At 44.5% G+C, this 19,311-nt stretch overlaps 1 protein-coding gene across 5 annotated transcripts in view; it reads left to right on the top strand.

The window, feature by feature from the left end:
• The window catches only part of WDFY4 (WDFY family member 4), a 300,326-nt gene that overhangs the window by 100,838 nt on the left and 180,177 nt on the right, over positions 1–19,311 (top strand). For all 5 annotated transcript variants that reach the window (XM_030940063.1, XM_030940062.1, XM_010382862.2 and 2 more), the window contains 6 exons: positions 1,084–1,315; positions 3,076–3,221; positions 4,413–4,524; positions 5,267–5,457; positions 10,792–10,941; positions 17,844–17,917. In XM_030940063.1, the coding sequence (XP_030795923.1) occupies positions 1,084–1,315; positions 3,076–3,221; positions 4,413–4,524; positions 5,267–5,457; positions 10,792–10,941; positions 17,844–17,917 (905 nt within the window). The remainder of the gene's footprint in view (positions 1–1,083; positions 1,316–3,075; positions 3,222–4,412; positions 4,525–5,266; positions 5,458–10,791; positions 10,942–17,843; positions 17,918–19,311) is intronic.

Genomic DNA, 19,311 nt, shown 5'->3' with positions numbered 1-19,311 from the left:
ACCATTTGTTGAAGAGTCTATCATTTCTCAATTGAATTGCTTTTGCATCTTTGTCAAAAATCAGATGAGCCTACTTATAAGTTTATTTCTGGGTTCTCTATTCTGTTGCATTGATCTATATGACAATCTATGTGATTATTTTTATACCAATGTCACACTATATTGATTTTATAGCTATATAATAAGTCATTATTAGAGTAGTTCCTCCCCCAAATTAATTCTTCTTTTTCAGAATTGTTTAAGCTGTTCTAGGGCCTGTGCCTTCCCATACGCAGTTTAGCATTAGCTTGTTTATGACTACAAAAACCTTGCTGGAATTCTGATAGTCTACAAAAAACCTTTCTGGAATTGCATTATACCTACTGATCAACTTGAGGGGAAATAACATCTTTACTATAGTGAACCTTTCTATCCATGAACCTGGTATGTCTCTCCATTTATATAGGTCATCTTTGACTTTTTCCATCATCACTTAGGAATTTTCAGTATACAGATCCTGTACTTGTCTTACTATTTCATTTTCTTGTACATAATTGTGTTATTGTGTTTAATTTTAGTTTCTGTTTGTTTATTGTTAGCCTACAAAAATAAAATTGATTTTTGTGTATTGATCATGCATCCTGTGACCTTCCTGAATTCACTTATTAGTTCTAGGATATAAAAAAAAATTCCTTGGAACTTTCTACATGGACACGTCATCTGAAAATAGAAACAGTTCTGTTTCTTCCTTTCCACTCTGTATGTATGTAATTATTGTTCATACATAAAACTTTATTAATTTGCCAATACTAGGCATTTAGGTTCTTAGCAGATTGACTGAGATAAAAAAGGTGGACTTTTTTTGTTTCTTAATATTTTTTATCAAATTTATTTTGAGAAGGACAGTGTCAGTTTTTTACTCCACATTTAATAACTTGTTTTGCTGCATACTTCTGAGGTTTGTGAATTATATTTTAATTTTTTAGATAAAATACATTTTTACTATGAGATGAGAATGAGATGCATCATGTTATATCACTTTGTATTTACTTGATTAACTCTGAGATCAAACACTACTCACTCTTGTCCTTTTTATTTTAACAGATGTTATACATCCAGGCTCTACCAGGGCCTTTCCTTTCTATGGATCCATCTGCGTTTGTGGATGTTTATGGATATATTGCTACCCCTAGAGTTTGGAAACAAAAATCTTCATTAATCTGGCGTCTTGGCCCCACATACCTCTTTGAAGAAGCCATTTCAATGGAAACTCTGGAAGTTATTAACAAACTTGGCCCAAGATATTGTGGTAACTTCCAAGCTGTGCATGTCCCAGGTATGGAGTGTTTTAATTTACAATGTTCTTGCCGATATTAGTTTTTAAATGGACATCTGGTTATTTATAGCGTATTTGCAGAGAATAAGCTCAGCGTTAAGGTCAGTCATTAGGGAAGACCTCTGTAATTGTATCATTATATATTTACAACCCAAGAGAAAATGTCACAGAAAAGGAAATGACAATATCTTCAGATTTCAACTCCAGAGTCCCTAATGGGGAAGAGGTGGGTTGGGTAATACCATCAGCAAAGAAAGAGAGAAGAGAATGAGACAAATAAGTTACATTGCTTTTAATGAAGAAGCTTTTTAACTAAAGTATACTGTTGTCTTCAATTATTAAACAGGCAGACAAAACATCCACATTTTCATTATTGATTGTCGTTATTCAAGCAGGGAGCATTGCTCTCTGTGCTCTGTCAAGTCAAAGGGGTCAGCTCCCATCTGGAAAGAATGATAAATGAATCTATGTCAGCAGCCTGTATGTGCTGAAGGGCGATTGAGTGCTGTTGAGCATTTCTGTCTCCAGGCCCATGATGTCTTTGAATTTCATTTCCTGTGGCAAATAGCACTGGCCAGAGCAATGGGACGAGGTCAGGTCTAGAGCCAAAGTCTTACCAATTCTATATTCATACCACCCTTCTCTACTAGCACAGTGGGTCTCATTGACTTAAAGACCAGTATGTTAATTCAAACTGGGATGTTTGCCATGGCTGTGCAGCTCATTGAAAATTAGACATTTCAGTTCAGCCTATTTCAGGTCAGGTTTCTTGTCACTTAGCAGTTTGGTTTTAGGGAGTGAGGTTATATACTTGACAGATGTTTTAAGCTCTGGTAGTTTTGCACCTGGAGTGCATCTATTTCATGGTAAGACAAATCTTGGGAGAGTTCACCACAGTGTTCTCTCCTCCTCCTCCTCCTCCTCCTCCTCTTCCTTCTTCTTCTTCTACTTCTTATTTCTCCTCCTCCTCCTTCTTCCTCCTCCTCCTCTTCTTCTTCTTCTCCTTCTTCTTCTCCTTCTCCTCCTCCTCCTTCTTCTTCTCCTCCTCCTCTTCCTCCTCCTCCTCCTCTTCTTCTTCTCCTTCTCCTCCTCCTCCTCCCCTTCCCCTTCCTCCTCCTCCTCTTCCTCCTCCTCTCCTCCTCCTCCTTCTTCTTGTTCTTGTTCTTCTTCTTCCTCCTTCTTCCTCTGCTGCTGCTGCTGCTTCTTCTTCTTCTTCTTCTTCTTCTTCTTCTTCTTCTTCTTCTTCTTCTTCTTCTTCTTCTTCTTCTTCTTCTTTTTGATAGACTCTCACTCTGTCGCCCAGACTGGAGTGCAATGGCGCTATCTGGGCTCACTGCAACCTCTGCCTCCCTGGTTCAAGCCACACTCCTGTCCCAGCCTCCCAAGTAGCTGGGAATACAGACATGTGCCACCATGCCCAGCTGATTTTTTGTACTTTTAGTAGAGACGAGGTTTCACCATATTGGCCAGGCTGGTCTCGAACTCCTGACCTCAAGTGATCTGCCTGCCTCGGCCTCCCAAAGTGCTGGGATTACAGGCATGAGCCACCACGCTCAGCCCAGAGTTTTCTATAAGCATCAGAGAAGAGGGTAAAACAAATGACATGCAAACATACAATGTGCAAAAACATGCAATGTGACAACATACAAACTTCCTCTCAGTGATTACTTTGCTGTGTGACACAAATATTAAATTGTATGAGGAGTAATTTCCTTCTCTGTGAAGTGAGACTAGAAACCAATAAACATGTATTGTTACAGGGGAGGACCTGGACAGTGAAGCCACACCCCTTGTTGCAGAAGAAAGAGTTTCTTTTGGACTTCACATAGCCAGCTCCTCTATCACCAATGTAGCGGACATCAGAAATGCTTACAATGAGGTGGACAGCCGTCTGATCGCCAAAGAAGTACATCTTCTAACTTCATTGCTAATCTCTGTTGGAATCTTGGTTTCATGGCTTGCTTTAGCTTTCAGTGCTTAAGTAGACACTACTTCATGTTTGCACATGTATAGATGGATACACACATACATGTTTCCCACTTCATTTGTTAAAATATCCTATGCCTCCTCACCCACTGACGTCCTCCAAGACTAAGCCTTTCACTTATAATTATTCAGAGAATAAAAATCATAAATAAAAGAACAAGAACAAATGACAGGTTTTAAATACCTTTGCAGCATTGAAAACACTATTGAGCTTCCCTAGTCCTGGGTATTAATGACCCACTAACACTGAGATATTCTTTGAGTTGTTGTGATTTTTTGTTTTAATTTTTTTATTTTTTACAGATGGGATCTCTCTATGTTGCCCAGGCTGGTCTTAAACTCCTGGGCTCCAGTGATCCTCCTGCTTCAGCCTGCTGAGTAGTTGGGATTACAGGTGTGAGTCATAGCACCCAGTATTGCTGTGATTAAAACAACAAACAAACAAAAAACAGCAAATTTTCAAAACAACAAGAAGATATGTTTATAGATGGGGATGCCTTAAATTTACTTCCAAATTTTGCATAAAGAGCTCTTTTGCTTAGCACTGATGAAAACTTGCTGATTAGTTTATATTCTCTTCACTCTCATGGACAGAGGGTACCCCCAGAGGATGGGGAGTCAGGAACTAGGTCCTGTTGATCATGAAAGTTGTGACTTAGCAGCAACACACTGCTTTCTGATATAGGAGGCCAGGATTCCTTTCTTCTTGCCCCTTTGACACTGTAGAGATTGGGCTCCCAGAGCCTGAACAAACCTAGTCTGAGAAGGTGGCAGCCCTCACCTTGGTAGCGCTGTTCCCTCTGAAAGTGTCCTTGGGTCCCTCTTGCTCTTCTTAGCACCTCACTGTAAGCATGTGGGACACTGGTGGCTCAGACCACATTACTGAAGCTGCTCACTTAAATTCAGCCACAGCCTGGGGGGCAGAATGCATGAGCCTGAATTTTGGCTTCAATCTGCTGACATTGGTTCAATTGCTATTCATTCACTGATCATTGCTGATGGAGTGTCAGCACTAGGCCAGGTCCCAGAGGGCCTGCCCTCCAGGAGCTCGTGGACAACGCTTCTTCTTTTGCAGGAGTTTCTTAGGACTAATTGCTGCTCATTTCTCTAGATGAACATTTCATCCCGTGACAATGCCATGCCCGTTTTCTTGCTGAGGAATTGTGCTGGCCACCTGTCAGGGTCTCTGCGGACCATTGGAGCTGTTGCTGTGGGTCAATTAGGTATGTTCAGCTGGGAAGCTTTGCTGCTATTTGGAAAGCAAGGTTTGTGCTGTCATGGCTTGTGCACCCCGGGGTTCTGGAGTGATGTGCAGGATGGAGTGTGCTGGAGAACCAGGATGGGGATGACCAGAGTTGGGAGTGAATCCAGCAAGAGAGCCTCCCAGAAAGCATGAGGATCTGTTCACCTGGCCACATCTGACAATCAGTAGGGAGCTCAGCTACTAACCAGGCTGCTGTCTGTGACAGCAGGAACCTGTCTATCTAGTGAGCACAGTGGGGCTTTTGAGTAGAAGCACTGATTGTGGTTGTTTGAGTGAAAACTGCTAGTCACCATTCAGTTGAGCAATAGCAAGGCAACAAATTGGTGCAAGTGCCCTGCCCAGCAGGATCCAGAGGACAGGCAAGAGCAATGGGTTGATAGAACAAAAGGGATACTGAGGCTCAGGGATCTGGCTCATCCAGCACTCTGGAGTGAAGGCAGAGGGTGGCAATCTGAAATCCTCTGGGCTGTTCAGCCTTCTGATGGCAAAGAAAGGACTTAGCACAGTACAGTATCTCCCAGCCACATAAGACTTTCAGAGCCTCCTGCTCTTCCTCCCAGCCTGTCCCAGGTGCATAGGCCCCTCTGGCTGTGGGTGGATGGTAGCACTGGTAGCTCATTGGTCCTCCTGTGCTGTTGAGGCATTTCCCATTGCAATGAAGCTGTGACATGTTGATGAAATGCCCACTTTATGTCACATAGGAGTGAGGGTGTTCCACTCCAGCCCTGCTGCCAGCAGCCTGGACTTCATTGGTGGGCCTGCCATCCTCCTGGGCCTCATGTCCTTAGCGACAGATGATCATACCATGTATGCGGCTGTGAAAGTTCTGCACTCAGTCCTGACCAGTAATGCCATGTGTGACTTCCTGATGCAACACATCTGTGGGTACCAGGTAATCCCATCCTCCCACCTGGGACTGAGACTCCCCAAAGGGCTGTCATCCCCAGGGAACAGGGACAAGCATTGCTTGCCCCAGTAGCATTCCCTCCAGGGCGACTTCTAAAGAAGGGGGGCCGAAAGCCCTTGGGTTCTGAGACCAGCAACTTCGCAGCAGAGGAGGGGCAGGTGACAGCCAGCCCAAGAACTCTGCTCAGGATGAGGATGCTCACCTGGCTGTGGCTTCTGGCCCTTTTCACTGAAAAATTCCAGTGTCATTTGTGGTGGTCTCCCCACCTTGTCTCTAGCATGGTGGCTGAGAGCCCAGGCTGCAGAGCAGACTGCCAGAGTTTAAATCGCATCTTTTCTAATTTGCTGTTTAACCTTAGATGAGTTACTTATCCTCTGCCTGTTTCCTCACCTGTAAGATAAGGACTGTAATAGGGTTGCTGTGAGGATTAGATGATTTCACACAAGTGAAGAGGTTAGAATTACGTCAGGCCCAGAATAAGTGCTGAGTAAATATCAGTCATTTCCAGTTCTTAATCTCTTCGTGTGTCAGTTCCCTCATGTGTAAAGTGGGAATATGAGAGCACCTGTTTTGCAGGGTTGTGAGGACTGTGTTTATGTGTGTTGAGAGCTTAGAGGAGCACCTGCACAGGGGACCTGCTTTGCACATGTTTACTGTGATTATCATTGCTACATAGAATTTGTAAAGTTAGATGAGACGTGACCACCACACTCAAGTAACTTCTCACATGGCTGGGAGGTGGCCAGGTGAAGAATTAGGAGGGCAGGGCCAGGGTCGGGCCAGGGTCGGAGTCTGGGCCATGTCATGGGTCTCACAGGCAGTGGAGGCTTCCTCTGGTGTGGGGGCTGCTGGGTGATTGGGGCAAAGCCTCCTGTGTCTCTGGATACTGGGTCAGGGTTTGAGCAGAAGAAAGCTGTGTGATGGCCTTCCGGGCACTCACTGTCTCTGTCTGGACTACTGCCACAGCTGGACAGTAACCCCTTCCCCCAGCCAGTCCCTCATAGCCCAGTGATGCCAGCTGTAGCCCCACATCACAGATCTGATGGTGCCCCTCCTGTGTGTAAAACCTTCAAAGGCATCTGATTGCCGATACCATATCCCAAACTCCTTAGACAGGTTTTCAAAGCCATTCAAAACTGGCCACGGACCTTTCCTTCCAGCCCCACCTCCAATCCAGCCAGGCCATGCGCTCACCTCCCCAAATCCTGTACCTTCTCTGATCATTAAACAGCGTATGATTTTGTGTGCCTGTGGCTTCTGCTCGGAGCACCTCTTTTTTTTCTCCCTCAAGCACTCTCCTTCTGTTTTTCCAGATCAAGCTCAAATAGCAACGGTAGCATTCTCTTCCTCCAAGTGAGCATGTGGCTGTCTCCTGGTCCCCTTGGCACTGTGGGCATACCCCGTTTTAACTGCTCTCGCACCCACACTGGGATGATCGGTCTACACATCTCTACTGGAATCTTCTAAAGATCCTAGTAGTTTTTACTCTTTGCTGGTGTGTTACTGACACCATGAAGACACTCAGTACATGTTTTGGGAATGAGTAAATGGGTATGTCTGAGTTTATGCTAAAATTCAAGAATTGGGGATATTGGTACACAACGGTTTTCTTTGAATATACTATTAAAGATAACAGTAGTAGAATCTATTCTAATACAGCACAAGGATATCTGCTGTGGCTAGGGATTTTAATAATTATTGTGACCATTTCTAAAAAGGCACAAATCAGTTCCTGCCCTCATGGGTGTATCTAGAAGGATAAAACAAGAACCAAAATAATTTTAATATAAATAAAAATGCGTATAAATAAAAATGCAATCGGTGTCCAAGATTCATATCAAGAACTACTATACTTTGTGACTCACTGGCTACCTGGCTACCTTCCCAGAAACTCTGAGCTTCTTAGAAAGCTCAGACTACGTCAGGCTCGCTGTATTCTCATTTCCCAGTCCTGGGGATGGGGGGTGGGCGCAGTGAGCTCTCAGTGAGGGTTCAGAAATGAGAACATCGTCTTGAGAGAAGGAACTACCCACCACAGAGGTACATAGCACCTGTTGTCACATGTAGGTAGAGGGGTCAAAAAGCATTTTGTTAAAAAGGAAGCTCATCAAGAGGTTCCCTGGAGACTGAGCTGGCTGAGCTTTCCAGGAAGAGATGGTAGAGACAAGGAGTGGCCCATGGATGAAATCTCTTTACTCAACTTAATTGATCAAATGCTTCCTAAGACCAGGCACTCTGCCAGGCACTAGGGATGTGAGGTGAACAAGTTGGGTTTAGTCCCTGTCTTCATGGTACTTACATCCAAGAAGGTGGACAGAAAAATACTGTTAGCATGAAGGAGAGTCTCTCAGATACCTCCTTTGGGTAAAGAACTCATCAGATTCAGAGGTTTATTGTACATTTACACATGAAGGCAGAAGGAGGAAATTTTAAAACTGTTATTCTGTCTTTAAAAAGGAAACATTTCAAATATTTATGTCTTTGGGGAAAATCAGAAGGAAAAGCTGGGTGGCAAGAGAGGTGATAAATGGCAGGTTTGAGTGAAGAAATCGTATTATTTTATTTTTGTTTTTTTAAACTTCCTTGCCCACTCTTTATAAAATATACCTCCATCCTCCCTCATCCTTTTCTAGGCATGTTTTCTTGCTTTGTGTTTCTTTGTAACCTGCATGTGTATTTGCATTATGTCTGCTTCTGTGTCACCACGTTTGTGTCTGTTTCACCCCCAGACACATGCTTCATAAGGCGTGTGTCCTGCTTATTTATTGCTGTACCCTAAGAACATGCCATAGATAGTAGGTGCTCAGTTAGGATTTGGGAGTGAATCAGTGAATGAAAACAGGGGTCTTCAATTTTGGCTTGCTCTTGCTCAGGAATGGATTTCATTGGTTTTTAGGTTTTACTCTAGGCTCATCTGCTGGTTTATCGGTTGGGTGGGAGAGCATAAACCTTCCTATCTGTTATTTCTGTCAACCTGATTTATCAGCCTCTTCTCAGACTAAATAATAGCCAGCTGAGTTTGACAGGATGGATGTTCTTAATATGGGGAAGGAGGAGGATACTATTCCAGACTAACATTAAAACACTCACAGGATCTGGTATGGGTTCCTCCACAAGGCTAGGAGGAGAGGATGGTTGTGGAGCTGTGCATGGCATACCGAATGGAGGGTAGGGAGCCATAACCCTGCCACTGTGGGGAGTGTAGGTTCTGCCTCACAGGTGATGGGCAATCTCAGGAAGGCTGGGACAGGGAAATGGACTGACCGAGGTGTTAGAACACCCCTTGGCATCAGTGGAGAAGATGAGGCATGGGAATGAGGTTCAAACAGGTGCTGAGATAGAATCTGACATAATAGGAGCCTGTGTTCCTGACCTGGGGAGTCTCAGGATCTGTGAGCAGCCTGGGCAGGTGGCGCTGGAAAGGAGCCAGGGCGGTCCAGCAGGCTGCCGACAGGAAGGAAGGGAGATGCTGGGACATGCTCAGTGGGAAATGTTTGTGAGACATTGAAGATGAAGTATCATGTGGGAGAAAAGGCTCTGGAGCTCAGGGGCAGGCTGTGCTGGAGGAGTAAATATGAGGGTCATCGCCACAATGATGATATTTAATCTAAGGAAATTGATGAAATAGCCAAAAGTAAGCTGTAGAGAGAGAAGAGGGTTGAAGGGGAAACAAAGAGGAGCTAACCACATAGAACTGGGAATGTAATTAAAACCCAGTAAAGGAGATTGAGAAGCAAGAGGGAAGAGAAACCAAAGACAGTTATGTCAAGGAATCTGAAAAAAGAATGTGTTTTGGGAAGGCGGGTGTGGTCAAACCATGCTAAATGCTGGTAAAGAATAGCACAAACTGAGGATGGAGGCGTCTTCTTTGGATTTGGCCACCTGAAAGTCCCTGGTGGCCTTTCTGAGGGAGGTGGCCAGGTGGAGGCAGTGGCTGGCTGGTGCGGGTTGAAAAGACAATGTGAGGTGAGGATATGAAGCCAGGGCGTGTTGATATTGCTTTCTAGAAGTTTGCCTATGAGCAGGAGGAGCTGCGTAAGAGCTACAGAGATTAGGGATGGAGGGAGGGTTATTTTTTACAATGACAAATACTAGAATATATTTGTACAAAGGAGGAAGAGATCCAGGGTTGGGCTGTGGAATCTTGGAGAGAACAGTTATCTCAAAGAGCAGTGTCCTTGAGATTGTGAGCAGTGGGATCCAGAGACCAGATAGATGGGAGAATCTGCTTGCGACAGGAAGGAATCTAACACATGTATTTGTGAATTTGGTGGTGGGAAGACAGAGTATTAGTATCTGATGGGTTCTGTCTTCTCAGGAAAGTATGAGGTCAGGTCGGGGAGAGGAAGAGAGGTTAGAGGAGAGAGGAGAAGCAATGAAACTATGATCTTTAGGATAAGAAAATACAGCTTATTAGAAAGACAGAGTTGGATTGCCAGACCCAACTGAGTGTCAGTTTGACATTTGACACTATTTGATGTAAAGTGAAGCCAGTCAGACTGAATGTTTTCTCATGCAACTTTTAGCCATCCCAATTATGTCTTGCTGTGGGATTTCATATATATTGAATAGTCCGGAAAGATATTGAGTCTTTTCTGATCACAAACAAGGCTTCCCAAGGGCACGTTGCAAGAACATGTCTGGGAGGACAGGGAGAGAGGGCGGGCTGTGTTGGAGCCATGGATGGGGAATGGAGCCATGGATGGAAGGAGCTGAGACTCCAGACGAGGTGACTCAAGACTCATCTGCCAATGGATGGCTGGGCAGACTGACTTGTGTGGAGGTGGAGTCAACAGAGATGTGAGGCTTGGTGGGACCCATCTTCTTAGTCTGAGACAAACTGGGTCACCAAATGTATGCTGGGACCCAAGTGCCTCCATGCTGGAATCGATGCTGCACGTTGCTGGCTTCCCAGGGGCTGGTGCAACTGACCGGCACATCTGGCTGGGTGCAACCAGCCTCATGGGCAGGTGGTAGCTTCCCGTAAATGCAGCATTTATGGGATGGTTATGCATGTAAAGGACCCAGTAACAGAAAATTAGAAGGAGGCTTGAGAAGTGTGGGAGGAAACCAGGAGAGAGTGGCATTCTGGAAACATGGAATAGATGCAGGGAAAAGTAAGGGCCCCAGTGAGAAGTCAGGTCACGGCACAGAAAAGTGGCCGCAGAAGTTGACGTGTAGTTTTCTTCTGAGAACGTGGGAATGAAGGATGGTAGCAGCAGGGAGCAGAAGGTTGCAGACTGGACTGAAACAAGCGGGTGAAGGGGGAAGCTCTAATGACGCATTCATGAGGAAACTGCTTTGTGTTAACCTTTTCAGATAATGGCGTTCCTCCTGAGGAAGAAAGCCTCTCTCCTGAACCATCGAATTTTTCAGCTGATCCTCTCAGTGGCTGGCACTGTGGAGCTGGGCTTCAGGTCATCTATCACCAACACTGGTGTCTTCCAGCACATCCTCTGCAATTTCGAGGTAAATCAGAGATTGGCCCTTAGCCCTTCAGGAGTGTTGTGATGGTAAATATGCTAAGTCTGGGCTTTCCCTTAAACCCAGCACGTCAGCTTCCCTCATAGTCATGATGGTAGGAAGAGGGAAAACCAAACAAGCCTGCCCAGAGGCCCTGGTTTGTAATGACATCCTGCCACCTATGGACTGTGTGGCTTCGGACAAATCTCTTGACCGCTCTAAGCCCCACTCTTTTTTTTGGGTGAAGTGGAGACCTTCATTTCCTTGCAGGCTGTCGTGAGGGTTAAGCCAGATAGTATCTGGGAAAGGATTTTTAAACTGTAAATTAGCATATACATATGAGGGTAAAGAAAATGATCTCAGTTCCTTTGGGTGGTGTTTTGCTGTTTCCAAATGATTCTTGAAAGGGGTGAGTTGAGGGTTGCAGAAGGAAACGCCTGAGGCTGAGGAGCATCGCACAGAACTGCTTTGGGCGAATCAACCCATTCACAAAGCATCATTTACTGAGCACCCGCTGGGTCAGGTACTCGCCGTGTCCTGGAGACACAGTGAAAACTAGAACCCAGTCCTTCCCCACAGCCAGATGTGCCTGGGACACAGCCAAGGTGACACTGCAAATGCTAGGTGCCACAGTGAGGCAGGCACAGGGCATCTGGGGAGTTGGCGTGAGCAGACAGTCAGAATTCAGGGGGAAAACAACCTTCCAGGTGGAGGGTATATGCTATTTGCAAACACTGTACATCAGAGTGAGAGCAGTCATGGGAACTTGAGAGCAAGTGGCTTGTTGGGGGCCTACAGGTTTGTGTTGGTTGCAAGAGCAGGAGAGAGAGAAGGCAGGCCCAGGGGGTTAGACTGCCCAGACTACGCTTTAGCCTGGGCATGTGGAGGTCCTCAAGAGAAGTTTCAAAATTCTTTCTTTGTTTATTAAAAAATTGATATATGTTTATTATAGAATATTTTTAAATGACAGAAAAGTGTGAGAGGGAAACTCCTGTTTCCAAGACCTACTTAATTCTTGTCACACCTGGATGCATTCTCTTGTAGTATTTTCTATACATAATACATTTAAAAAATCATAGTCATGATTATGCTGTAGGTATTATTTTGAGTCTAATCTTTTCTTGTATACCAAAAACATGTAAACATTTTCATTACAAACACTTACAAGCACTGTTCCGAGATCAGAATAATATTCTGTTATCCTGGTTTCTTCATCATTTCTCTATAGTCAAATTTTTAGATTCTTTCTATATTTTGTTATAAATTGTGTTATAGATGGCACTTTTGTGCAGATATTTCTCCCACTTTTAAAAACATTTTCTTAGAATAAATTATCAAAATTGAATAATGAGAATAAAGGAGTTATGAACAATTTTTAGATTGTTGATAAGTTTTACCAAACTTCTGATATCTAGGGATGTTAACTGTGGAATGACAGGTGAGAAGAGCCCTGAAGCAGGGAGATGGGTCATGAGATGATTGAAGAACTCCGGGTAGAAGATTTTGAAACCTAAACTGAGGCAAGGGTAGTGGGAAAATGAGGGCAGCAGGTGAAAAAGCCATAACTTGAACCAGAAGTGACTTAGAGCCAAATGACAAGGGAAATACTATGTACCAAAACACCACAGGGCTGCTACTGAAGGCAGGACAAGAGGGAGACTGACAGTCATCAATGTATATATTATAAAAAGACAATATTCTTTGTATAATATAGATCAAGATTCGATTCAACTTCTAACTTCTAACTTCAGATCAAGAAGTTAGAATGACCAAACAAAATCAAAACTCAGAGAAAGAAGGAAGGAAACATATAAATGAGAACATAAATTAATAAAATAGGAAGAAAAAACATATAAAGGATCAACAAGGACAATTAATGTTTCTCCTAAAACAGACAAACCTCTGTTAAGATTGGCCAAGAAAAGAAGACAGAAGGCACAAATAAATAATATTAGGAAGGAAAATGGGAGAATACCACAGAAGAATGAGCAATTAGAAAGGAAACAAGACAATTGGATTAGTAACTTTGTGCCAATAAATTAGAAAACTTAGCTTATTTGAGCAATCTCATCGAAAACAGAAGTTTTCAGAGCACACTCTAAAATAAATAGAAAACCCCAATGATCCTAGAACCATCAAGTAAAGTGAGTCACTGGTTTAAAATCTGTTGAAACAAACAACAACCAGAAGGGAACGCCAGGCCGGGCACTCACAGGGAAATTCCACCAGTTGGGAAATAGGTTCTTTCTAGCTTCTTTAATGAACTAATCTTGATGGCAGAACACAAAAGGACAGTACAGAAAATGAAAAAGTACAGGCTAATCTTATTTGTAAATATAGGCATAAGAGCCCTAAATATAAGATTAGGCAGTTGAACCAGGCCAAGATAAATGTCCTGGTCCTGGATCTGAATCTCGAAAAGAGGATTGTGGAGGAAGCCAGCACGGCCTGGAGAATGGGCTCCCTGTACACAAGGGAAAAGGAGATGTATATAAATGGCCATAAAACCCCACTAAATAAGATAGTGTATCTTGACTGCAACTGCTGCTGCCCCTTCTGAGATGCTGTGGCCATGCTCAGGCAGTCTGGCTCCAAGACGTCCTGGCCACCTGCATGGCCCAGGAATTACCGATGCAGGAACCCATCATGCTCCATTGCCTGCTACTAGCATGGCCATGGACACCACCCTTCCCCACCCCACCCTGAATAAAACTACCCCCCTCAGGAAACCTGGTGCTTTTAAAGCTGGATTTAAGAAAACCAACCACCAATAATAACCAGATGCTAAAAAGCAAAGCAAAGTGAAACAAAATGAAATGAAACAAAATAAAATTTAAAGATTGAGAGGAGAGAATTTCAAAAAGGGAAAAATGTTTCCCAAATGTCATGTTCTGCCTACACCAAGTAAAGTGAGGTGAGGGATGTGTACGTACCCATTGGAGGTCACTGACAGGCTTACTGACAAGTAAGTTGTGGGGTCAGAAGCTACTCAGAAGTAAGGAGAAGCGGCTGGGCTTGGTGGCTCATGGCTGTAATCCCAGTATGGGGAGGTCGAGGCGGGAAGATCACCTGAGGTTAGGAGTTCAGGACCAGCCTGGCCAACATGGTGAAATACTGTCTCTACTAAAAGCACAAAAATTAGCTGGGCGTGGTGGCGGATGCCTGTAATCCCGGCTACTCGGGAGGCAGAAGCAGGAGAATCACTTGAACCCATGAGGCGGAGGTTGCAGTGAGCCTAGATCATGCCATTGCATTCCTGAGTGACAAGAGCAAGACTTCGTTTCAAACACACAAACTAAAAAAGAAGTAAGGGGAAGTGTGGGGAGACTGAAAGTGGAGGCAGTCAGTGGACTTTGGAAAATAGCAGAGAGGAAGTTTCAGAACTTTTTGTTTTTTGTTTTGTTTTGTTTTGTTTTGTTTTGTTTTTTTGAGATGGACTCTCACTCTGTTGCCAGACTGGAGTGCAGTGGTGCAATCTCGACTCACTGCAACTTTTGTCTCACGGGTTCAAGTGATTCTCTTGCCTCAGCCTCCTGAGTAACTGGGACTACAGGCACGTGCCACCACGCCCAGCTAATTTTTGTATTTGTAGTAGAGATGGGGTTTCACCATGTTGGCCAGGATGGTCTTTATCTCTTGATCTCATGATCCACCTGCCTTGGCCTCCCAAAGCACTGGAATTACAGGCATGAGCCACCATGCCCAGCCGGTTTTGTGTTTTAAGATGGGAGAGACTTAAGTCTGTTTGTAGGTTGAAGGAAAACCAGACAGTTAAAATACTAGTGGGAGAAGAAACTGCTAATGAGACACATCCTCAGAGGAGACGAAGGGTTTGGAAACAAGAGAGTGGATCACAGGAGAAAGGGTGGGATCCGTGATGACTGGTGTGAAGCAGACAGGAAGAGGAAGTTGTGAGGAAGGGAGAGACAGGAAGTCGTTGAGAAGGGAATTGACAGGAAGCTATGAGGGAGGCGGGTACAGGAGGTTGTTGAAGCAGGGAGGGACAAAAATTTGTGGGGGAAGGAGGGACAGGAGGTTGTGAGGGAAGGAGGGACAGGAAGCTGTTGAGGCAGGGTTGGACAGGAAGTTGTAAGACAGAGTTGGACAGGAAGTTGTAAGGCAAGATTGGACAGGAAGTTGAGAATTAGGGAGGAACAGGAAGCTGTGGCCTTCCAAGTCTTAGGTTTTGGTTTCCCTCCCCTCCCCTCCCCTCCCTTCTCTTCTCTTCTCTTCTCTTCTCTTCTCTTCTCTTCTCTTCTCTTCTCTTCTCTTCTCTTCTCTTCTCTTCTCTTCTCTTCTCTTCTCTCTCTTCTCTTCTTTTCTTTTCTTTTCTTTTCTTTCTTGAGATAGAGTCTCATTCTGTTGCCCAGGCTGGAGGGCAGTGGTGCGATCTCAGCTCACTGCAACCTCTGACTCCCACGTTCAAGTAATTCTCCTGCCTCAGCCTCCTGAGTAGCTGGGATTACAGGCATGTGCCACCACATGTGGCTAATTTTTTTGTTTTTAGTAGAGATGGGATTTCACCATATTGGTCAGGCTTCTTGAACTCCTGACCTCAGGTGATCCACCCACCTCAATCTCCCAAAGTTCTGGGATTATAGGCATGAGTCACCATACCCAGCCTCTGGTTTCTTAAAGAGGGAACTGGCTAGTTCATTTCTGAGAGTACAGTCATCTCACGGGTGGGGAGAGAGCAACACCTGACACATTATCCACCTGATATTCAAACAAATCTAATCCAGACATCTTAATATAATCCTTAGTACAGGCTTATGTGACACAGAATAACAATCAAAAGATTCAATTATTCATGTTTCCCAAAATTCTGACATTTGATTTTATGTAATTTCCTGATGAGCTAGGCAGCCTCACATGGGTGTGGCAACTTATTATTGTTGCTGTATTCTGGAATGGAAATGAGAGAGGCTGGAACTTTTGTGGGATGCGTAAACGGTGCACCTTATTGTATTAGTGGGTTCACATCTGACTTTCTTAGTTCTGTCAGCCCTTAGCCCCGGGCCTGGCATATCATTTGTTGAATGACTGCATTCATGAATCAATATCCTAAGTGTGCAGGGCTCTTGGAGCCCTTCAGACATGTATGTTGGGGTGCCATGCTGGATACCCATGTTTTCACTAGAGCTGCCTTCATCAATACCAGCTATCCCAAATGGCAGCTGCCCAACCTCTGTGTGTGCCTTTGAGCAGTGGCTGTGCTTTAAAAAGCAGGAAATCTGTCACTCTTTTCCTGGCTGAAGAACAATCCACTCATTTTATCTTGTTTTACATTGTATCCACTCATTCTTTTAAAAACATTAATGTATCTTTACAAAAGATAGTGGCATGTATGATGCTAGGCTCCGGGGATTAAAGAGGGACAGTCCCTACCTTCACAGGCCTCCTGATAAACTTGTGTTCACTGGGGTTCTTTTGCATTTCCTCTTCAACAAGAGTAAGCAGTCATGGGCAATTGCTGAACTTCAAGCAAGGTTGAGTATTGACCCTATGGGTCACTATCTGTAGGTGATGCTCATGGGGACCCAGTGTGGAGGCAAGGGAATGGGCTTCGTGGTCAAGTGGATTGACTTTGAAAACAGTCGCTGCCAATTAAAAAAAGTCTAGTGCCAGAAAAGTTACGTAGTCTCCCTGAGTCCCACTCTTTCTAGCTACTAGATGCAGATAATAGGCAGGGTGCAGTGGCTCATACCTGTAATCCTAGCACTTTGGGAGGTGGAGGTGGGAGGAACACTTGAGCCCAAGAGTTAGAGACTAGCCTGGGCAATAAAACAATACTCCATCTCTACAAAAAATTTTTAACAATTAGCTAGGCATGGTGGTGCACATCTATAGTACTAGCTACTTGCAAAGCTGAGGTGGGAGAATTGCTTGAGCCCAAGAGGTCAAAGCTGCAGTGAGTCATATTTGGGCCACTACACTCCAGCTTGGGTCTCTCAAAAATAAATAAATAAATAAATAAATAAATAAATAAATAAATAAATAAATAAATACGGATAATAATATTTTGGGTCTTTTTATGGCACATCTTGCCACCAGGAAATGTATCAGTTGTTAAGTGCAAGCTCTTTTTGCTGCTATATGAGCACATGCTTATAATCCCACACCTGAACCTTGTATATTCTGAGCCTTAGGAAGTGTCAGTATTTAGAGAAGAAAACTGTTAGAGTTCTCTAAAGGGACGTAGACGTAAGACATGATGGCACCCATCAGTTCTGCCCCAGAAGGATCACCAGCAGCTACATTTGTTTACTATGAATGAAAACAACCTGAGTGATCCACTTCGCTTTCAGAATCTCGGTGAATTTCATATCTGTGTGTCACTTACAATTTTGTCATGCAGAAGATGACACTGTGGTTTGGGCTGAAGAATGTGTTGCATGCACAAATTGGGTATGTAGTCAATGCAGTGTAAAACCTGAAAATCTGTACCTGGCTTCTATTTCCACTCCTGCCACTTGCTGGTAGTGAGTGGAGTCTGTCACTAAGCTGGTCTGTCTCAGCCTCTATTTTCTCATCTGTAAAGTGGGAACATCATCATTTGTCTTGTAGGATCCAGGGAGGATGACATGAGTTTGCAATATGGACACTTGGGCTGTGGGCCCAAGGCTGAGCAGATGGGACAGATGGTTAGTGTAGGTGTTCTTGGTTGGAACCAGGCCCACAGTGAAGTGCCAAGTAGCAGCAGAGATGGGGAGAGAAGGCCTTCCTTTATGGGGGGGCGCCTCTCTGCTTGGAGTGTCAGGAGAGCTGATCTGATTCCAGAGTTGGTACATCATGTTGGTGATTCCAAGTTAGAGGATCACATGTCCAGCACTGATCCTCTCATGCTTCCTGCAAATCCTTCTTCTCCCACACCTTCATTTTAACATGTGTTTTGATCTGTCTTCCAGCTTTGGATGAATACTGCAGACAATCTGGAGCTCAGCCTCTTTTCCCATCTTTTGGAAATCCTTCAATCACCAAGGTAGGCTGGGTCTTGGCAGCCTGGGGGTTAGAACTGAAGGCTGAATGTCCAGAACAGAGACAGAGAGGGCAGGGTGGCCAGTGGCTCTTCCCTGCTCCCAGAACACTGGGTCCCCAGCTGGGAACACATGCTTCCCACTGGCTCATGTTTGTGGGGCAGTCTCTTCTGATGGTCTTGGGCCTCAGGAGGGCAGGTGCTGGGGGCTTAGAGGCCTCTCTAGCCCCAGGGACTAGCACATACTGGGGGCTCAGCAAATGTGACCAGCAGAGGCTCACTCTCCCTCTAAATGACTTCTCCAAGGCACTTTTGGAATTGATCAGGGTTCTTTTACCCTTCAAGTGGTAGAAATGCAACTCAAACAAGCTTAAGGAAGGTAAAAGAGGAGGAAAGAAGGAAGGGAGGAGGGAAAAAAGAATAGAGGAAGAAAAGACCAATAAAGAGGGAATTCATTGGCTCTTACAACTGAAAAGAGCTGATCTTATCCCATAGCTGGGTGAGGCTCACATCCTTTTCTCTGAGCTCTGTTACCACTCTTGCCCCTGCCTCTTCCAGGCAGTCTTCAGGTTGCCTAGGCTTTCTTCTGTGGCAGCAAGGTGGCTCCCAGGCAGCTCCTCAGAGCACATCCTCAGCTTAACACCATTGGCAGAGAGACAGCTTTTTAAAAATTTAATAGTCCTAGCTATTGGACTGAGTCTCATTGAGCCAACTTGGGTCCCATGACCAGGCTGGGAACATGGCTTCCCCTCTGGAGTTAGAAAGTGGTAGTTCCCAAAGGGAGCCAGGGGCTGTGACCAGAATAAGGGAGAAGGAAGGCGAGGGAGTCCACGTATCACCCCACCTGCCTCCTCCTGGCTCAGGCTGGTACAGAGCTCATTGGTGCCTTCAGCATTTTGAATGTATTTGTAAATGGCTTTCCACTCAGCCACTTAATGAACATCTATTATAAACTTACTACATTTCACACCCTATGCTTAGAGGTAAAATTTGGAGAAGAATAAGCCCAGTCTGATGAAAAGAATACAGAAAAACATGCTGTTCAGTGCTGTCAGAGGAAACAGAACCAAAGGCAGCCAGGACTTCTGGGTAGAGGAGCATCTGTCTTCCTTGCTGAGTCCATGATTATAAATCACACACAGAATTGGGTTGGTCCTGCCTCTATTGTGTTTCAGGGAAGTGGAGCTCAGCAGAATTTAATGTGTTAATACAAAAAAAAAAAGACAGTTCAAGGTGAGGAATCTGCCCAAAGTCACCCTCCGCCACATTTTTCTCCATCATTTTTTCTCTTCCACTTTCTTCCTGTACCTGTACCAGTTGTTTTCTAAGAAACAGACATTTACCCTGGGACCTGTTTTCTTTGGGGGAGTAGAATTTACTGGAAATTGGATTTGTGAGTA

Source organism: Rhinopithecus roxellana, chromosome 11 (genome assembly GCF_007565055.1).
Source record: "Rhinopithecus roxellana isolate Shanxi Qingling chromosome 11, ASM756505v1, whole genome shotgun sequence".
In the NCBI taxonomy this organism is placed as follows: domain Eukaryota; kingdom Metazoa; phylum Chordata; class Mammalia; order Primates; family Cercopithecidae; genus Rhinopithecus; species Rhinopithecus roxellana.
Note: the sequence above shows the minus strand (reverse complement) of the source record. Positions and strands in the feature narration are given on the sequence as shown.